General features: G+C 33.1%; 2 protein-coding genes across 6 annotated transcripts in view; one reads left to right on the top strand and one right to left on the bottom strand.

Annotated features, from left to right (window-relative positions):
- The window catches only part of slc44a5b (solute carrier family 44 member 5b), a 47,196-nt gene extending 34,207 nt beyond the window's left edge, over positions 1-12,989 (top strand). For 3 of the 5 annotated variants that reach the window (XM_073818771.1, XM_073818773.1, XM_073818770.1), the window contains 12 exons: positions 1,164-1,295; positions 1,457-1,556; positions 1,683-1,775; positions 2,207-2,294; positions 3,341-3,603; positions 3,717-3,811; positions 4,958-5,061; positions 5,258-5,331; positions 5,747-5,817; positions 6,027-6,115; positions 8,687-8,771; positions 11,119-12,989. In XM_073818771.1, the coding sequence (XP_073674872.1) occupies positions 1,164-1,295; positions 1,457-1,556; positions 1,683-1,775; positions 2,207-2,294; positions 3,341-3,603; positions 3,717-3,811; positions 4,958-5,061; positions 5,258-5,331; positions 5,747-5,817; positions 6,027-6,115; positions 8,687-8,771; positions 11,119-11,252 (1,328 nt within the window). In that variant the 3' untranslated portion in view covers positions 11,253-12,989. Of the gene's footprint in view, positions 1-1,163; positions 1,296-1,456; positions 1,557-1,682; positions 1,776-2,206; positions 2,295-3,340; positions 3,604-3,716; positions 3,812-4,957; positions 5,062-5,257; positions 5,332-5,746; positions 5,818-6,026; positions 6,116-8,686; positions 8,772-9,104; positions 10,027-11,118 lie in introns of those variants that run through there. The other 2 variants (XM_073818772.1, XM_073818774.1) reach the window with 1 other exon arrangement.
- Positions 12,990-13,134: 145 nt separating this feature from the next.
- LOC141287472 (LIM/homeobox protein Lhx8) lies at positions 13,135-16,176 on the bottom strand. Its single transcript, XM_073819624.1, has 7 exons — positions 16,049-16,176; positions 15,815-15,936; positions 15,503-15,723; positions 13,898-13,998; positions 13,631-13,726; positions 13,369-13,531; positions 13,135-13,211 (listed from the first exon to the last, which is right to left on the bottom strand). Exons 1-7 carry the CDS (start codon positions 16,172-16,174, stop codon positions 13,135-13,137), a joined length of 906 nt encoding a protein of 301 aa, XP_073675725.1. The 5' UTR covers positions 16,175-16,176.
- Between the last annotated feature and the right edge of the window lie 3,294 nt (positions 16,177-19,470).

The following is a 19,470-nucleotide window of genomic DNA, read 5'->3' as shown; positions in this document are numbered from 1 at the left end:
TATCAACAGAAAGCTTATTTATTGAGCTTTTATATGATGTATACATCTCAGTTTTGTAAAATTTAACCTTATGACTGGTTTTGTGGTCCAGGGTCACATATTTCCAGTGAATCACATAATCCAGTTCACAAAACTGAATGAGTCATTCACAAATCAAACTGATCTGGTTTTCTCATGAATTCTTAGGCAATAAATGTTTACTTTAAAAATAAAACCCTGATCTTCTAAACGTCCTTAAAAGATTAGTTAAAATTTCCTGATAATTTACTCACCTACATGTCATCCAAGATGTTCATGTCTTTCTTTCTTCAGTCGGAAGGAAATTAAGTTTTTTTAAGTAAGACATTTCAGTATTTTTCTCAATTTAGTGGACTTAAATGGGGATAAATGGGTTGAAAGTCCAAATTGCAATTTCAATGCAGCTTCAAAGGGCTCTACATGATCCCAGCCGAGGAACAAGGGTCTTATCTAGAGAAATGGTCAGTCATTTTTTTTTAAAAACATACAAACTTCTATACTTTTTAACCACAAATGCTCGTCTTGCACTAGCAAGTCTTCGACACGCATTACGCAATCACGTTGGAAAAGGTCACATGCGGTTTGTTCTTTGTCTATGTACTTCGGTGCGAAAACGTAGAGTAGGACGAAAAACTTCAGCTTCAAAATCGAAAAACATTTTACCTTTTTTTGTAAAGAGCATTTGATTTGTCAGTGAGTCACTTAGTTCCAACGTGACTACGTAATGCGTGAAATTGAGCTGGTGCAAGACGAGCATTTGTGGTTAAAAATTATATACATTTTAATTTTTTTTTTTTTTTTTTTACAAAATGACTGATCATTTCGCTAGAGAAACCCCTTATTACTCAGGCTGAGATCGTGTAGAGCCCTTTAAAGCTGCATTGAAACTGCTATTTTAGACCTTCAAACCATTGATCCCCATTGAAGTCCACTATATGGAGAGAAATCCTGGAATGTTTTCCTCAAAAAACATTTCTTTTCAACTAAAGAAATAAAGAAAATAGAGAAATAAAGCTCTTGGATGACATAGGGGTGAGTAAATTAGCAGGAAATTTTAATTCAAGCATGTGATATGTCTGCTAAGATAGTTTGTGGATATTTCTGCACTTTGGGTTCATCCACCATCTCCTGACTGTCACTTACAGGAATATGGCATTGTTACTGGGAGTACAGTTCACTCAAGGGCAAGCCGGACTCTGACATCACCATCTCAGACATTGGATTCCAGACTGACTTCCGGGTCTATTTGCAGCTGAGTCAGACTTGGCTCATATTCAGTGAGATTTCTTTTGTTATTCCACTATATGAATGGTTGTAGAGAAGTTTAAAGCAGATAATACATCTCAAACCAAGCAGTGCTGCTGCACTGTCAAGTTGATGAAGGTTATGAAAAGTTCAGTTTGATGGAAGTGACTGACAGCTTGATATTTCGCCGCAGTGATCTCCTTGGCTGTCATTGAAGCTATCATCATCTTAGTGCTGATATTTCTGCGGAACAGAGTTCGTATTGCCATCGCTCTTCTAAAGGAGGGCAGCAAGTAAGTTTCCTGATGTCTTTCTCTCTCTTTTTCTTGCGTTTACTGGTGGTGCTTGGAAGGTGTGGAAAAAACGCCTGGAACAAAGCTGTCAAATGTTATTTTATGTTATCTCTCTCTTTCCTACAGGGCAATTGGCTGCATCATGTCAACACTGTTCTATCCCATCATCACCTTCCTGCTTCTGGCTCTTTGTATTGCATACTGGGCTGTTACAGCTGTGTATCCAAATCTCTATTTAATTTTAAGTTTAAGACTTTTTAACTTCAAAATGTTAAAATATTTTACAATATGTAAAATCTATTTTGTTTTGTATACAATATTATATAAAATATTTTTTTTATAAAAGTCCATTTTATTTTTTTAAATAATATTACAAATTTTAAACATTGAAACATTTTTTGAGTTTAGTAGGTTTTGTTTTAATGATAAATCATGTATTTATGAGTTTGTCACAATTCAGATTTTTTTCTTGCAATTCTGAGATGTGAGATATAAACTCTATAGCAAGATATATAAAAGCAGAAGAAAAAAATCTTAATTGTGATATATAAACTTGCAATTTCAAGAAAAAAATGTGACATAAAATGTCTTGGGTAGCACAAAACTTAACTAGTTTGTATTGTATTTTCCTTAACCACAACTTCTTTCAGGTTCCTGGCATCTTCTGGAGATGCAGTATATAAAGTTATGTCAACACTACCCGATTGCAAGTATACCAACTTCACCTGTAACCCAGAGGTAAGAACTATGCCTACCCTAAATTGTGATCATCTGAAATACAGGAATCTGCTCACACATTTTACAGGTTTTCATTGTACTAAATTTGAATATTAAAGAGCAGGGCACGTGATATTTTAAAGTGTCCTCATATTGTGTTGGACTCCCCTACAACAGGTTTAAATACATCTAAGATCAGAATACATTGTCATTTTCTCAGAATATACATTTAATATAAGAATAATTTTGCAATGATTTCGAAGCAGTTCTGAGTTTAAGGTCTGTAATCCCCTCCCTTCCATAAGCCTACTCTGCTCTGATTGGCCAGAGTCTGTTGTGATTGGTCTTTCCATATACAATGCGTTTCAGAAGTGAAACCCTTCACAAAACAATAATGGTGGATATGTTAGCCGATTGCTAACATGACTAACTGATGAAACAATACTGTTTGTAAACCAAAATATGTCTACATTCTTTAATAATAAAGTAATTAGAATTAGAACTATTTCAGTAAGACAGTAATATTGTGGTTTACTTAGAAACCTAAAGCTGCACTAGGTCACATATCACATATTAGAACAAAAAACTTGATTTTTTTGAGCACTCAATTAAAAATGTACACATAACATGTCCATCATACTTACAGCCATATTGAAAAAACCAGCATATGCTGGTTAGGTAGGTTTTGATGCTGGGATGTTTATGCTGGTCCTTAGCTGGTTTATGCTGGTCCTAAACTGGTCCTAAGCTGGTACTAAGCAGGAGGGACCAGCACATGACCAGCTAAGGGCCATCTTAGGACCAGCATAAACCAGCTAAGGACCAGCATATTATTATTATTATTGAACCAGCTAAAACCAGCATCCCAGCATCAAAACCTACCTAACCAGCATATGCTGTTTTTTTTCCAACAGGGAGGTTGTGGTTGTAATAATATAAATAATAAATAATATCTTTATTTATGCAAAAAAATATTTTTCAAAAACCCATATGACCTGCTTTTTTAAGTCTATTTGAATTCTCATTTACTAATTGTGTCATTTTGATATCTCTTTGATGTGTTTCAGACTTTCAGTCAATCCAACATGACTAAACTGTGCAAGGGCTCTCAGTGTACATTTGCTTTTTACGGTGGGGAGAGTTTGTACCACCGTTACATCTTTGTTCTTCAGCTCTGCAATTTCCTGGTCTTCCTCTGGCTGGTGAATTTCACCATCGCTCTGGGTCAGTGCACCCTCGCCGGGGCTTTTGCCTCGTATTACTGGGCCTTGAGGAAGCCAGCAGACATCCCACCTTGCCCGTTGGCTTCATCTTTTGGCAGGGCTTTGAGGTATGTTGCCATCTGTGGTCTTAGAAGCTAGTAGATGATTGATTATGTCTAAGAGGAGAGCTGCAGGACTGAAATGAAATGTTCACTGTAATCACATTACAATGTTCTTCCAGGTATCACACAGGCTCTCTTGCATTCGGAGCTCTGATTCTGTCTATTGTACAGTTCATCCGGATCGTTCTGGAGTATCTGGACCACAAACTGAAAGGTATAAATCAGATAATTTTCACAAGTTTGACTAAATTTCTTCATATTTTATTATATGCACTACCAGTCAAAAGTTTTTGAACAGTAAGATTTTTAATGGTTTTTTTAAAGAATTCTCTTTTGCTCACCAAGCCTGCATTTATTTGATCCAAAGTACAGCAAAAACAGTCAAATTTAGAAATATTTTTACTATTTAAAATAACTCTTTTCTATATTGAATATTTTAAAATGTAATTTATTCTTGTGATCAAAGCTGAATTTTCAACAATTACTCCAGTCTTCAGTGTCACACGATCCTTCAGAAATTACTCTAATATGCTGATTTGCTGTTCAAGAAACAATATTATTATTACATATACATTATTATTATTATTAATATTAATATTTAAAACAGAGTACATTCTTTTAAGATCAGTATTTATCTGAAATAAAATATTTTGTAACATTATACACTATATCATTCAAAAGCTTGGAGTCACTATTTTTTTTTTTGGGGGGGGGGGGAGAAATTATAGAAATTAATACTTTTATTTAGCAAGGGTGCTTTAAATTGATGCTGTAAAGTGATGATAAAGACATTTATAATGTTACAAAAGATTTCTACAGATAAATGCTGTTTTTCTATACTTCCTATTAATCAAAGAATCCTGATAATTCTACTCAGCTGTTTTCAACATAATAATAATAATAATAATATATGTTTTTTAAGAATGATTTCTGAAGGATCATGTGACTGTAATGATGCTAAAAATTCAGCTTTAAAATCACAGAAACATTACAATTTAAAAATATATTCACTAAAAAACAGTTATTTTAAATAGTAGAAATATTTACATATTTTACTGTTTTGCTGTACTTTGGATCAAATAAATCCAGACTTTTTGTAAAACGTTTCAATCTTACTGTTCAAAAACTAAAAATCTACACCGGCTGTATAGTTGAAATGATGGCTTTTCTAATTTTAGATATTAACTAAATAGTTGCAAATAGTGCATTTTCAACAAAATTTCATCATAACATCACAACTTTCTGATGATTTCATGCTTTCTTTTATCCAAATCAGGCAGATACAGTACTGTTCAAAAGTATATATCGTGTAGAATTCACCATTGTGACTAATGGTGTTGCTCTTCCTTCTTTGTCACAGGTGCTCACAATGCATTTACACGCTTCCTGCTTTGCTGCCTAAAATGCTGTTTCTGGTGCCTAGAGCACTTCATCAAGTTCATGAACAGAAATGCTTACATTATGGTGAGTCACTCCACTTTTTCAAGGTAGAGGCATTTCATAACTTCATACGGTATACATAACTTCTATATAACAGCATTCATTTTAAATATGGTTACTTAACAGTTTCATTTGTTTAAATATAAAAGCCAATATCGAACCTTAGTTGTCAGAAAGGAGTGCATTGACATTTATTGTTCATTTTGATCCATGTCCTCAGGTTTCAATATATGGGAAGAATTTCTGTGCCTCAGCGCGAGACGCTTTCTTCCTGTTAATGAGGAACGTTATGAGGTAAGACTCCACAGCTGCGACATTTATAATGTCATTGTCAAGGTGTGAAGCCGCAAGGTCTCTGTCTCTCTCTCTCACACACACACACACACACACACACACACCTGTTCAAGAATTTGTTCCAGCTATTGTGACATTTTCAAGATGTTTTTAGGTTGTCTTTGTTTTATTAGGTCTATCACTATTACATTTCACTAAATGTTGTCTTCGTGGCATAAAAGAAGCATGTTTTTGTTTTTTGTTTTAATAAAAGTCATACGTTGAGAAAAACATCTATGTCTGGCACAACTCGTATTTGGAAAAAATATTATTTAATAAATGCAAATTCTTTAAATATTCCTTATAATGTCTGGTTTATGTAGCAGCATATGACTATATATAGCATCTATTTATTATTCTGTGCGTTTTTCTCTAGAGTTGCTGTTCTGGACAAGGTGACTGACTTCCTGCTGTTCTTGGGCAAACTGCTGATCTCAGGGAGTGTGGGTGAGTCAAGCGTTTCATCTGTGACATACAGACAGGGCAACATTAAGACTAATAGAGTCTGGGGGCTTTAACCGCACACACAGACAGACTGCACAGACCTTCTGCTTACATACACCCATAAATTATAAACACACAAACTATTGATGAGGTCACATTGTTTGCCATCCTGGCTGTTTTTGTTTGCTGATGTTGTGAATATGTTTTCGCAGGTGTCCTTGCATTCTTTTTCTTTACCCGCCAAATACCGGTGATCCAGGAAGAGGTGCCATCATTAAATTATTACTGGGTCCCTCTGCTGGTGAGTCCAACCATTGCTGCTTCCTCATGTTTCCTCATGTTGTAGGTAAACAAATTTGTGCTGGTAGTTTGATGAAGTTATGTCATTGCCAACAATTTGAAGTATTCATTTGTTGCTTTAACCCCCTGTTTCATAGACAAGGCTTAAGCCTAAGACTAAAATATAAGTCTGAAAGAAACTTGCACTGACTGATCTTAAAATATATCAGTGCCTTTGTTTTGTCTCAAGATGCACATCAGTAATTTTTTTCTAAGGCACGTTTATAAAAATTACTTGAATGTCCTAATTGAACTATGGTCTAATCCTGGCTTAGTCTAAACCCTGTCTGTGAAACCAGGCCTAAAACATTTTTTTTGCTTTATTAGTCACTTTAATATGTATTAAGAGTGTATTATGTAAATGTAAAGAATGTTAATAGTGATTTATTCATTTTATAAATTTGTAAACATTTTTACAATTGCATTTAAATAAATGTATACATATATGTATCAATATATAATTTATTATATATAAATATTAATAAATTAATTTATGTAAAACACAATTATTATACACTGGCGGATCAGTAAGATTTTTTATGTTTTTTTTTTTTTTTAAGAATTCTCTTATGCTCATCAAGGTTGCATTTACAAAAAAAATCATATTGTGAAATATTATTGCAATTTAAAATAATGGTTTTCTATCTTAAGATATTTTCAAATAGAATTTATTCCTGTGATGCAAAGCTAAATATTCATCTGTTGTTACTCCAGTCTTCAACATCACATGATCCTTCAGAAATCATTCTAATATGCTTATTTATTACTTTTATTATCAATGTTAGAAATGGTTGTGCTGCATAATATTTTTTGGAACCTGTGATTCTTTTTTTAGGATTCTTTAATAAATAAAAAGTTAAAAAGAACAGCATACATTCAAAATAGAATAACAATATAACAATACTTTTCTAACAATATAAGTCTTGGCCATCACTTTTAATCAATTTAACTCATCCTTACTGAATAAAAGTATTAATTTCTTTAAAAAAAAATAATAATAATAATAATAATAAAGAAAACAAAATACTGACCAAATGGTTTAATACTTAATACTTTAAATGGTTTATAAGTTTATATTGTTACAAAAGATTTATATTTTAAGTAAATGCTGCTCTATTTTACTTTTTATTTATTAAGGAATCCTGAAAAAAGTATCAGAGTTTTCAAAATTGATAATAACTCCGCATATTAGAATGATTTCTGAAGGATCATGTGACACTGAAGACTGAAGTAATGCTGCTCAAAAATCAGCTTTGCATCACAGGAATAAATTAAATTTTAAAATAGAATCACATAGGAAACAGTTTATTTTACATTGAAATAATATTTCACAATATTACTGTTTTTCTGGATTTTTGATCAAATAAATGCAGCATTGATGAGCATAAAAACTTTTAAACGGCATTATAGATATACAGGGTACATACTATAAATACAAACATGCACATATGTGACCCTGGACCACAAAACCAGTCATAAAGTTACATTATTTTAAAATCTGAAAGCTGAATAAATAAGCTTTCCATTGATGTATGGTTTGTTAGGATAGGAATCTGGAATCTGAGGGTGGAATAAAATCGAAATATCGAGAAAACTGCCTTTAAACTTTAGCAATGCAACTTTAGCAACTTTTAGCAATGCATATTCCCAATCAAAAATTGCGTTTTGTTATATTTACAGTAGGAAATGTACAAAATATCTTCATGGAACATGATCTTTACTTATTATCCTACTTATTTTTGGCATCAAAGTAAAATTGATAATTTTGTCTTATACAGTATATGTTTGCATATTGCTACAAATATACCCATGCTACTTAAGACTGATTTTGTGGTCCAGGGTCACTTATATAATTATATAGAATTTTTAATAAATTAACAAATAAATTAACAAAAAAAAAAATATATATATATATATGTATATATATGTGACCCTGGACCACAAAACCAGTCATAAGGTTAAATTTGACAAAACTGAGATATATACATCATATGAAAGCTCAATAAAGCTTTCTATTGATGTATGGTTTGTTAGGATAGGACAATATTTGGCCGAGATACATCTATTTGAAAATCTGAAATCTAAGGGTGCAAAAAATCAAAATACTGAGAAAATCACCTTTAAAGTTGTCCAAATTAAGTTCTTAGCAATGCATATTACTAATCAAAAATTACATTTTGATAGGTTTACAGTAGGAATTTTACAAAAAATCTTCATGGAACATGATCTTTACTTAATTTCCTAATGATTTTTGACATAAAAGAAAAATCAATAATTTTGACCCATACTATGTATTTTTGGCTATTGCTACAAATATACCCCAGCGACTTAAGACTGGTTTTGTGGTCCAGGGTCACATATATATATATATAAACACACACACATACAAACAACTTTTTAAATTATTTATAAAAAAAAATACATTAGCATTTATTAAAAAAACATCAGAATGCTTTTATCTAAAAAAAAAAAATTTGGGAACCCTGATTTATTCTAATTTAATGTCTCTTTTAATCTTATTTTCCATTCACAGACTGTGATATTTGGATCCTATATGATTGCACACGGGTTCTTTAACGTCTACGCCATGTGTGTAGATACATTGTTCCTCTGCTTCTGTAAGTACACCTTATTCAATCTGCAATATTCACATATTATAATGTTTTCAAATTAAAAAGCTGGTTTTGTTCTTGATAAATACTGCACACACCTCACCCACTTGTCTTCCTTTACCTTTCCTCTTCCTCTCTGTGCATGACTTTGATCGCTTCTCTTCTCTAATTATAATACTGATGTGACCTTAATGTATTTATTCTTTTCACGTCTTCTTTTCAAACTGCTGACTAACCCTGCTTTCGTATTTCTTTTTCCTCCTTATGCTTTCAACCCTCTATCTTTCCTTCTTCACTCTTCCATTCCTCCGCTGTCTGTTTTGACGGGACACCCTTCAGGTGAAGATCTTGAAAGGAACGATGGCAGTCCTTCCAAACCGTATTACATGCCTCCAGGCCTGCACAGGATACTTAACAAAACTGATCAAGCAGGCAAAAAATATGCTGTGTCCTGAAACTGTCACCTCAGTGGGACTGAACACGTGAAGAACAGCGCTAGTACTGTAGCACGCTGTGTCTCTCCGCAGCACAGCAAGGCCTTCTGGGATATGGAATCAGATAGCATTTCTAGAAGCGATCTTCTCTCTGCACTGTCTGCTGATACTGACTGACTCCAGCTGTACTTTTTCCCCATACTTTTTTCCTATCTTTTTCTTTTTGCTGATATTCTGTCCATCATTGCCTTACCCATTGTTTGTCTTCTGAAGCGAAGTAATTGAATTAAGGACTGGTAATACTCGAGTTATTCTATATATTTACTCTATTTATCTCGCAGTATCCTCCTACTTTTTCACTCTTTCATGTCATTTTTGGTTTATACGTTCATGCAGTACATTGATGTGCATGTGGATGGATTGACTGAATTCTTAATCCACATGATTTTAATATTAACTTTGTCATAATCTATTGGCAAATGCTAATGTATTGGGGAATCAATCTTATTAGATACAGTGTATATTCTCTTATAACCCTGTTTTGATAGAATCTATGAATTTTCAGGTGTTCTGATGGCAGTATTTAGTAACTGTGCCTAGTTTAAAAGGAAGAGCGCTGCTCTCCTTGGGTTTTTTGCAATCAATCTGAAAGTTTTTCAAGTTCAATTTATAAAAGGAACATAAAAGCCATTTTTTTGTAATTTTGTAGACGGGTTTGATGCTGCGTCTACTCTGTGAAGTTCAGTGCAAGTTGTCTTTTAATGGGGGGAAGTTTTGTAAAATTGAAATGTGTTTTTTCCATTAGAATAAAGCTGAACTAAATATTATGAATGCTTTGATTCTTTTTGATTTTAAAATAATATCTTCAAAGTTTGGGATCAGTAAGTTTTTTAATGTTTTTTTGTTTTTTTAAAGAAGTTTAATACTCATCAGCAATGTTTTTATTTGATAAATACAGAAAAAAAATATATGTGAACTATTATGATGTAAAATAACATTTTTTATTTTAATATACATTAAAATCATTTTCTTTCCTGTGATTAAACTTGAATTTTCAGCATCTTTACTTTAGTCTTCAGTGTCACATGATCCTTCAGAATCAATTCTAATATCCTGATTTATTATTAATGTTGGAAACAGTTGTGCTGCTTTTTTTGGAACCTGTGATAATTTTTTTCAGGGTTCTTTGATTAATAAAAAGTTTAAAAGAAGAGCATTTATTTAAAATAGAAATCTTTTTCTAACAATACACACCACTGTTCAAAAGTTTTTGGTCAGTAAATTTGTATTCTTTCTTTTTTTTGACAAATCTTTTTTTTTTCTCAGCAAGGGCGTGTTAATTTGATAAAAAGTGATAGCGAAGACTTAGAAAAAGATTTATATTTTTAATGAATGCTAAACTTTTTCCAACATTGATAATAAATCAGCATATTAGAATGATTTCTGAAGGATCATGTGATACTTAAGACTGATGAAAATTCAGCTTTGCATCACAGGAATAAATTATATTTTAAAGTAGAAAACATTATTTTACATTGTAATAACATTTTGCAATTTTACAGTTTGTTCCTGTATTTTTGAATAAATAAATGCAGCCTTGATGAACATAAGAGACTTATTCAAAAACCATTAGGTTGTACTGATCCCAAACTTTTAAACGTGTAGTATATGCAATTAAAAACTTTTGAATTATTATGATTTTTAATTTTTTTTTAAAAAGTCTCTTATGCTCATCAAAGTTGCAGTATTTACAGTAAAAGATTAGAATTTACAATTTGGGAAAAAAAAAAGTGTTAAAATGTCATTTATACCTGTAGTGGCAAACAAATGTGTCACAGTTTCCACAAAATTATTAAGCAGCAAATACTGATTCATGAACGATTGATTGGTATTAACATTGCTCTTGCTCCTGTTCTCAGTGCTCGATTTGGAGAAGAACGATGGCTCGGCAACCCGTCCGTATTATATGGCCAGCAGTCTGCGTGCCATCCTCAACAAGAAGAACCACAAGAGACCAGATGAGAAAAAGAAACGTAGAAAACAGAAGAAGTAGCAACCAAACAGAAGGCACTGACTTGTAAAACACAGATTCTGGTTATTCTTGACTGTTAACAGACTGTGAGACTGGTAAATAGACTGAATATGCAGTTTTGAATAAGCAATATTCAGTCATGTATGTAGATAGATTTGTATTATAAATCTTCTTAGAAGCCCAAAAATATACAGTTTACAGTCAAAAGTTTACATACGCTTGATTCTTAATACTGTGTTGTTACCTAAATGATCCACAGCTGTTTTTTTTGTTTGTTTGTTTGTTTGTTTTGTTGATTTAGTTGTTCATGGGTCCCTTGTTTGTCCTAAAAAGTTAAACTGCCCGCTGTTCTTAAAAAAAATCTTTCAGGTTCCACAAATTCTTTGTTTTTTCAGTATTTTTTTGTATTTGAACTCTTTCCAACAATAACTGTATGAATTTGAGATCCATCTTTTCACACTGAGGACAACTGAGGGACCCATATGCAAGGTTCAAATGCTCACTGGTGCTTCAGAAGGAAACACGATGCATCAAGAGCCTGGAGTGAAAACTTTTGGAATTTTAAGAACATTTTGTTCATTCTGTTCAAAAGTTTTCACCCCTGGCTCTTAATGCATCGTTTTCTTTCTGGAGCATCAGTGAGCGTTTGAACCTTCTGTAATAGTTGCATATGAGTCTCTCAGTTGTCCTCAGTGTGAAAAGATGGATCTCAAAATACAGGCATTGTTTGAAAGGGTTCAAATACACAAAAATGCTGAAATTATTAGTTGCAGATTCTACAAGGTGTATGTAAACTTTTGACTTCATCTGTAAAAACAAGTCGTTTTTGCTCATTATGCAAGTAACTATAATTGTCAGCAAGCATCTAAATGAATTGAGATTACTTTGTGTTGATGGATGTGTAGAAATGTATGGATTTTTATAGATTTTAGTGATTTTTAACCGATTCTTGTCTTTTATATGACCCATAGCACCCATGTAGGGTGAAACTGCCACTTCTCTCATATTGAGAAAATGACCGGTAACATTTATTCACTCTTCACTAAATGAATTTCTCTCAACTTTTATAAGTTGCCGTTTGTAATTGCAGTTCAGCTGAAGTGCCTTATTCCAATACGCAGTTAACAGCTCTTTTAACCTCAACCACATGTTGATATGAGCCCTTTTCTGCTGTGCAGAGCTTATAACTCTATTTATTCTTTTATTACTGCTCTTATTCATTCATCCAACTGCATTTCTCATCAGACCGATTGCTCTCTAGCAGTAGGAGGTTACACTCCTCGCTCCTTCAGAGTGTGATTTCATTGTGTCCGTTCACACTTTGTTTTAGCCAAGGAAGGACTTGAATTTATCTTAATAACACATTGATATGAATATGTGTGTAGAGTAGTGGTAGTTATGTGAACTAATTTCTGCTTATATTTCAATGACATTGCCATCAATTTGAAGTATTCGTTTATTTTATGCATTTTTTGCTTAACTTTTTCAGTATTAAGTGTATTCTTTTTCAGTTTTATGTTGTTTAAGAACACTTGACTGGGAACAGAAATTGTTATTCAGCTTTCATAATTCATCTAAATACTATTTTGAGTTTAACACCTGTCTAATCATGTCATCGGTTCGTAATTATCTTCATAATTTACAGTTTGGTAAACATTATTTTTGTAAACACATTTGCAAAGCTAAATAACACTGTATGATGTAATCCAACTGCATGTAAGGATGAATTTTAAAATAAAGTATGGTATTTCATATAGACACGTGACAAGAAACTATTTATTTCTAATTAAACCACATGGGATAGGAACAAAACAAACTGTTTTAAAACATAAATTATTACATTTACTACAAAGGTGTAAGTTAGAATAACTGGCACTATATTTACAACTGAATTGTAAACCATTTAGCTGCTGCTGATTGGTAGATGTGTTGATTGGTGGGACAGTAACGGCGGATAGAGTAGAGAGGATGGTGTGTGCACTGAAAATGGAGAAACAAACTCATTAACAAAAGTGCAAAGGACAACTATGTCTTTGTGATAATGCTCATTCAGCATTTCTGCTCTATATAGCAATTTTCCACTTTAAAAAGAGATTATATACTACAGTATTTAAAGAGTTCATTTGAAGAGACTCACCATCGATGCAGGTGCTGTGTAGTGCTGTGAGCAGGGATGTGTGTGAATAGTGCTGCTCATTCAGAGTGGACACGGGTTGGTGTGAAGACAGACCTCCTGTCGGTGCTGAACAAGGGGGAGAAATGTGCTTCTTATGACGGGCACGGCAGTTTTGAAACCAGACCTAACCAGAAAGAAATTATTAAGACAACAAATTAACTCCCTTCTCTCTCCCTTTTTGGGTATAACAGCCCAATTTAGGAAATTGCTAAAGAAATGTAACCTGAATGACGCGTCGGCTAAGCCCAGTCTGTTCAGCAAGCCTTTGAAGGGTTTGTGCATCTGGGTTATTGTCCTGAGCAAACTGGGACTGCATAACCTGCAAGCCACAAATATCAAAATAGTGTCAGAGACATTAACCAAGTGGGAAATCGGTAGTATGGTTCGATTACAAGTAGCAGCAACACTGAACTTTTTTAATAAAACCCCAGACCCCAGAACTCATCATATGGCATATATTGAATGGGGAGAGAGTGATGCTTTTGTTTACCTGTAGCTGGTCTGAAGTGAAACTGGTACGTGCTCTTTTAGATGGTTTTTGGTTTGTTTCACAGCCTGTGTGCAATGCACCATCAGGAGAGACAGTTTTACCTGGAATAATTTAAGATAAGGCACAGGTGTAATTATTTTTTGGGGTTGAGTGCATGATACAAACCAGAAGACATCAACAACAAACAAATGTTTTATTCACCCTAAGATGTTACTGGATTATTTTTACACAAACTATGCAAAACATATCTATTTTGTTCTTGTAAAGCCTGATACTACCAGTCAAAAGTTTTTGAACAGTATGATTTGTAATGTTTTTTAAAGAAGTCTCTTCTGCTCACCAACCTGCATTTATTTGATCCAAAGTACAGCAAAAACAGTGAAATTTTTGAATCCAACTGTTTTTAACTTGAATATATTTTAAAATGTAATTTATTCCTGTGATCAAAGCTAAATTTTCAGAATCATTACTCCATTTTTCAGTGTCACATGATCCTTCAGAAATCGTTCTAATATGCTGATTCGCTTTTCAAGAAATTTTTTTAGCAAGGATGCTTTAAATTGATCAAAAGTGATGATAAAGACATTTACAATGTTACAAAATGTTCTATTTCAGATCAATGCTACTCTTCTGAAGTTTTTATTCATCAAAGAAACCTGAAAAAATTCTACTCAGCTGTTATCAACATAATATTTATAATAATAAATGTTTTTTGAGCAGCAAATCAGAATATTACAATTTCTGAAGGATCATGTGACTGGAGTAATGATGCTAAAAATTCAGCTTTGAAATCACAGGAATAAATTGCTTTTTTAAAATATATTTAAATAGAAAACAGTTATTTTAAATTGTAAGAATATTTCTAAATTTTATTGTTATTGCTGTACTTTGGATCAAATAAATGCAGGCTTGGTGAGCAGAAGAACATTAAAAAAAATGTTAAAATCATGAAAAACTTTTGACTGGTAGTGTATAAAAAAAATCTATTTTTTAAAATGGAACAGTTTATTGAAATTGAAGACAAAAACTAAGCATGTTTGTTGTTGAGTATAATATTGATATATCATTATATATCTTTTATGGCTGATATAGCATGATATACAGAATATGGAGCTTATAATTAATGGGGAAACATTTCAGTTTGGTGAAGTTCCTGATATGTATATGGCCAAAAATTAAGATTAAATTCTGATGGCTTGTAATTTAAATGAGTGAGATCTTTATAGCAGACTTCTTATATAAAATGCATATAACTAAGTCAATATATATCTTACAATAATATGTATTAGTAAAATGATGTTTAATCAATTTTAAGATCTAGTTTTAATTATGGGAGCAAAACACATAAACCAATACAATAATGATTGAGAGATCATGGACAAATAAACGTTCCTGATGTATCATAAAGTTGAACTGATATGTGTTTTCATGTTCTCATTATGATTTGTATATTGTTAATAAATTAAAAATAAAAAAGCCTGATGCATCATATTTGATACATTTCAACATGATTTTTCGAAAATATTATATATGGTTAATCAAATAAACTAGATACACTAGGCTTTATCCACCTTATTCTTCAACATGGAAGTAAACCTACATTACCTTTTTCAGCAGCGCCTTTGAGTTTGTCCAGCATGGTGTCGTAATGAACTCGACACAGTAATTGTTGCCCGACCAAAGCAAACTCCTCGCCTGTGGACAACTGCCTTTTACAAGAGAAGCACAAGAAACACGCCAGGTGGTAAACATTTCCCTTTGCCCTGCGCACCCAGTCTGTGGAGTGAACCGTTTCCCCGCAGCATGAGCACCACGTCTGGTACCTCCTGTCAAACAATCATAATCATGTTTGGATTAGGATTAATCATTCTGAAACATTGTGTATGCATATGTGTAATGTACATCCTTCAGAAGTACCTGAAGTAATCTAGTTTGCAGAAGACCTCTCGCTCTCTAACGTAGCAGGTGGTGTGTCCGCTCAGAGTGGTTTGACACACACTGCATGAAAGGCATTGCACATGCCAGCACAAGTCATTGACCTGCATTCAACAAGAAATTGCATTATGAACAGATGACGGAACTGATCATACAGCATTTCAAATTGCCAATGCAATGAATAAATATTAAGCGAATTAAAGTAAATCTTCTCACCTTAAGGAGATACCGGTCTAGGATGTGCTCTCCACACCTTGTGCAAACTGCTTTGCCTTGGAAAGCATCAGATGGCATTGCTTGAGGTAAAGCAGATGGAGAAGCCGGATCAGATCGGCCATCCATAAATTCTGATGAACTCTGAAGAAAAAGAAATTATATTTGGTCTATAATTTTAAACATACAGAAAATCGTGACCCTGGACCACAAAACTTAAGTAGCAAGGGTATATTTGTAAGAAAAGCTAACAATGCATTGTATGGGTCAAAAATCATTAGGATATTATGTAAAGATCATGTTCCATTAAGATATTTTGTAAATACCGTAAATATCAAAACTTAATTTTTGATTAGTAATATGCATTGCTAAGAACTTCATTTGCACAACTTTAAAGGCTATTTTCTCAATATTTAGATTTTTTTGCACTCTCAGATTCCAGATTTTTAAATAGTTGTATCTTGGCCAAATATTCCCTACCATAACAAGTCATACATCAATGGAAAGCTTATTTATTCAGCTTCAGATTATGTATAAATCCCAATTTAAAAAAAAAAAACACTTTATGGGGTTTTCCAGGTTCACAATTATGTAGTTAAACTTTGCACTTCTGTAAAGCACAGATATAACTATGCATTGGTTGAGGGGAAACAATGCGTCTTATAAAGTATTTTACATTTAATTAAATTCATTTAGCAATATTTATTTTTATGTACATATTAAACGTACATTTCTAATCGAATTTTAATTTTCAATTTAAAAAATTGTATTTTCACTGCTAAGTTTTACGAACAGATATCCGGTTCGCCTGAGGAGGTAACTTATCGGTACACCGGCAAGGCATAGGTAGGATTTTGACATTATTTAACGCTTTATTCAAGGCTTAATTCATATCACATGTATATAACAAAACTGTTACTTGTAAAAATAAAACTGTAGTTGTAAAAAAATGTAATATGAACCTCAATGGATAAAACGCAAAGAGTTAGCCAACCTATAAATTAACCAATAGTTGACACTCTAACGTTACATCGTAGTATAACACTCACTGACTGGAAAGTTTATAGGTTTTATCAATGGCTTTAAGTTATGGTTAAGCAAAAAATATATATTTACCAAACAAATGTCACGTGTAGCGTCTCTGCACTCGCTAGTAAAATCCTCCATGTGATCCGTCGACATGACTTTAGTGAATGCGCTTCAGATTTCCAAAAGTCTCACCGCCTTTAAATGTGCGCTCCATCCCATAAACATCATCCACTCTTCTATTCACCATGACAACCGCAACAATTACCAAAACTACATCTACGACTTTCGAATTCCAGTCATTGTTAAAACGCGTCCGACTCTTGGAGTAATGGTTATCTGTGCAGTATATTATGTACTTCAAATCCGCATTAGGGATTCGGAAACGGTTCACACATAATGCCTTCACCCCAAACGTATCAATTACGCATGCCAGTCAAAACCTCTGAAGAATCAGTGGAAGAAGAGAATTGATTTATTTAATAACACCAATTAAAACCCCGCGTTTGGCACAAAACGCGCAACCAGAGCAACCCAAAGGTGAAGAGGTCTCATTAAACTCTTGACACTTAATTGCCGCCATTTCAAGGCGGGTCCTTTTCTTCTTCTGGTATAATTTAGGGGAAATGGTGGAAATATTCCGTCCGAACTGTGGACGGAACACATCACTTTGGACAAAAAAATCAATTTATCATTATGAGGAGAAAGGCGCTTCCTAGTTATTTATTTGTTCATTGTAGGTATTTCAAATGAAACAATAGGTGTTGGCCTAAAGCAATTTACGTTTTAAATTTAATTGTATGTCATTTTCAAGTCTTCATGCACCAGCTGACAGACATGTGCTGGAAAACCTACAGTTTGTAGGACGTTTTAAACTGTTGTTTGAATGTTCTTTATGTAAATTATTTAAGACAATAATAATAATTATTTATAATGATAACAAAATATTATTATTATTATTAACCTATTGATTTAATTTCGTAAGACTAGCTAAGGATTATCTGTTAGTCAAATACATCAAGTGCTACTTTAGATAGGCCCAAAGTTTATGGGGTTGCTTTTTATTTAATTAACCAAATTTCAGCAATTGTGCCTAATGACTGATGTTATAAATTATAACTAAGCTGTATAAGTTATAATCATATAAATTGGTCTTTTTAACAGATTAGAACAATTATAGTAATAAAAACACCTAATAAAATGTTTCTCTTAGTAACTTTACAAATACAGTCAGTTTGACATTTTTCATAATTGGCATCTGTTTTCATTTTGTTTTCCATGAGAGGCACCATGTTCGTTGTTTAAGTTATGCCGTTTTGTATGTATTTAATAGTTTAACTACTATTATACATGCACAGTCAAACCAAAAATTATTCAGACACCAGATATAATTTTTGATCATTTTTACTAGTGGGTGCTGGACACTATAGGATTGCAAAATAAAGTAAACTGTGACATATACCCCAAAAGTATTCATACAGTGGACTACCAGTAAATTTGATTTGACACTTTGACCTGACCATGTTTTGTTACATACCTTTCTATCAAAGTCATCTAACATTATGAAGAAGAATTTGTTCTGATACAGTTTAACTCTTGACTTCTTGTCATGTTTTATTATCATTTTTTTAACTATAGCGAATAAACTGTGATAATGTGTGAAATTTTGAAGATATCGGTTTGACTGTAATTCATTTGTGATTATTAAGATTCATTTGTTCTGTATCATTTTCTAACTTATAGCAAATAAACTGATAAACTAAAATTGGCTGTGGACATTCTCGTCAGTGTGCTTCTATACTATAGTGAATAAACTGATAATATGAGAAATGTTGAAGGTGTCTGAATAAATTTTAGTTTGACTGTATATTGGCTGTGGACATTCTCGTTGGTGTACTCCGAGAAGGCCTTCTTTAGCCTGCGTGTTTTTGGGGTTGAGGGTGTCGTGATCACTTCAGGACTGTAGCGATCTCTGTCTGGCCAAATCAGAGAGCCTTGTAAAAATCCCTAATCAGAGAGTGATTGCCTTCTCCACAATCACAGCACAAATGTCCAATCTAACACTGATTGCACTTGCTGCCACACACAGCACACCCAAACACCACCACAATCCCACCGATGCCATCATACGCACACACACACGCACACGCACACACACACACACACACACACACACACACACACACACACACACACACACACACACACACACACACACACACTTACACACACACACACACACACACACACTGCTAGCTGTCTATATGGGAACATTACATAGACTTCTATTGTTTTTATATGCATTTTCTAACCTAAACCACCCCTAAACAGAAAACTTTAAGTTTATTTTATTTTTATACCAGCTTTTTTTGGGGGGGTAGGTTTTTGGAGGTTTTGGC

The sequence above is a fragment of the Garra rufa genome, chromosome 15, assembly GCF_049309525.1.
Source record: "Garra rufa chromosome 15, GarRuf1.0, whole genome shotgun sequence".
Lineage (NCBI taxonomy): Eukaryota > Metazoa > Chordata > Actinopteri > Cypriniformes > Cyprinidae > Garra > Garra rufa.
The sequence above is the reverse complement of the archived record's forward strand: the minus strand, read 5'-3'. Positions and strand labels throughout refer to the sequence as shown.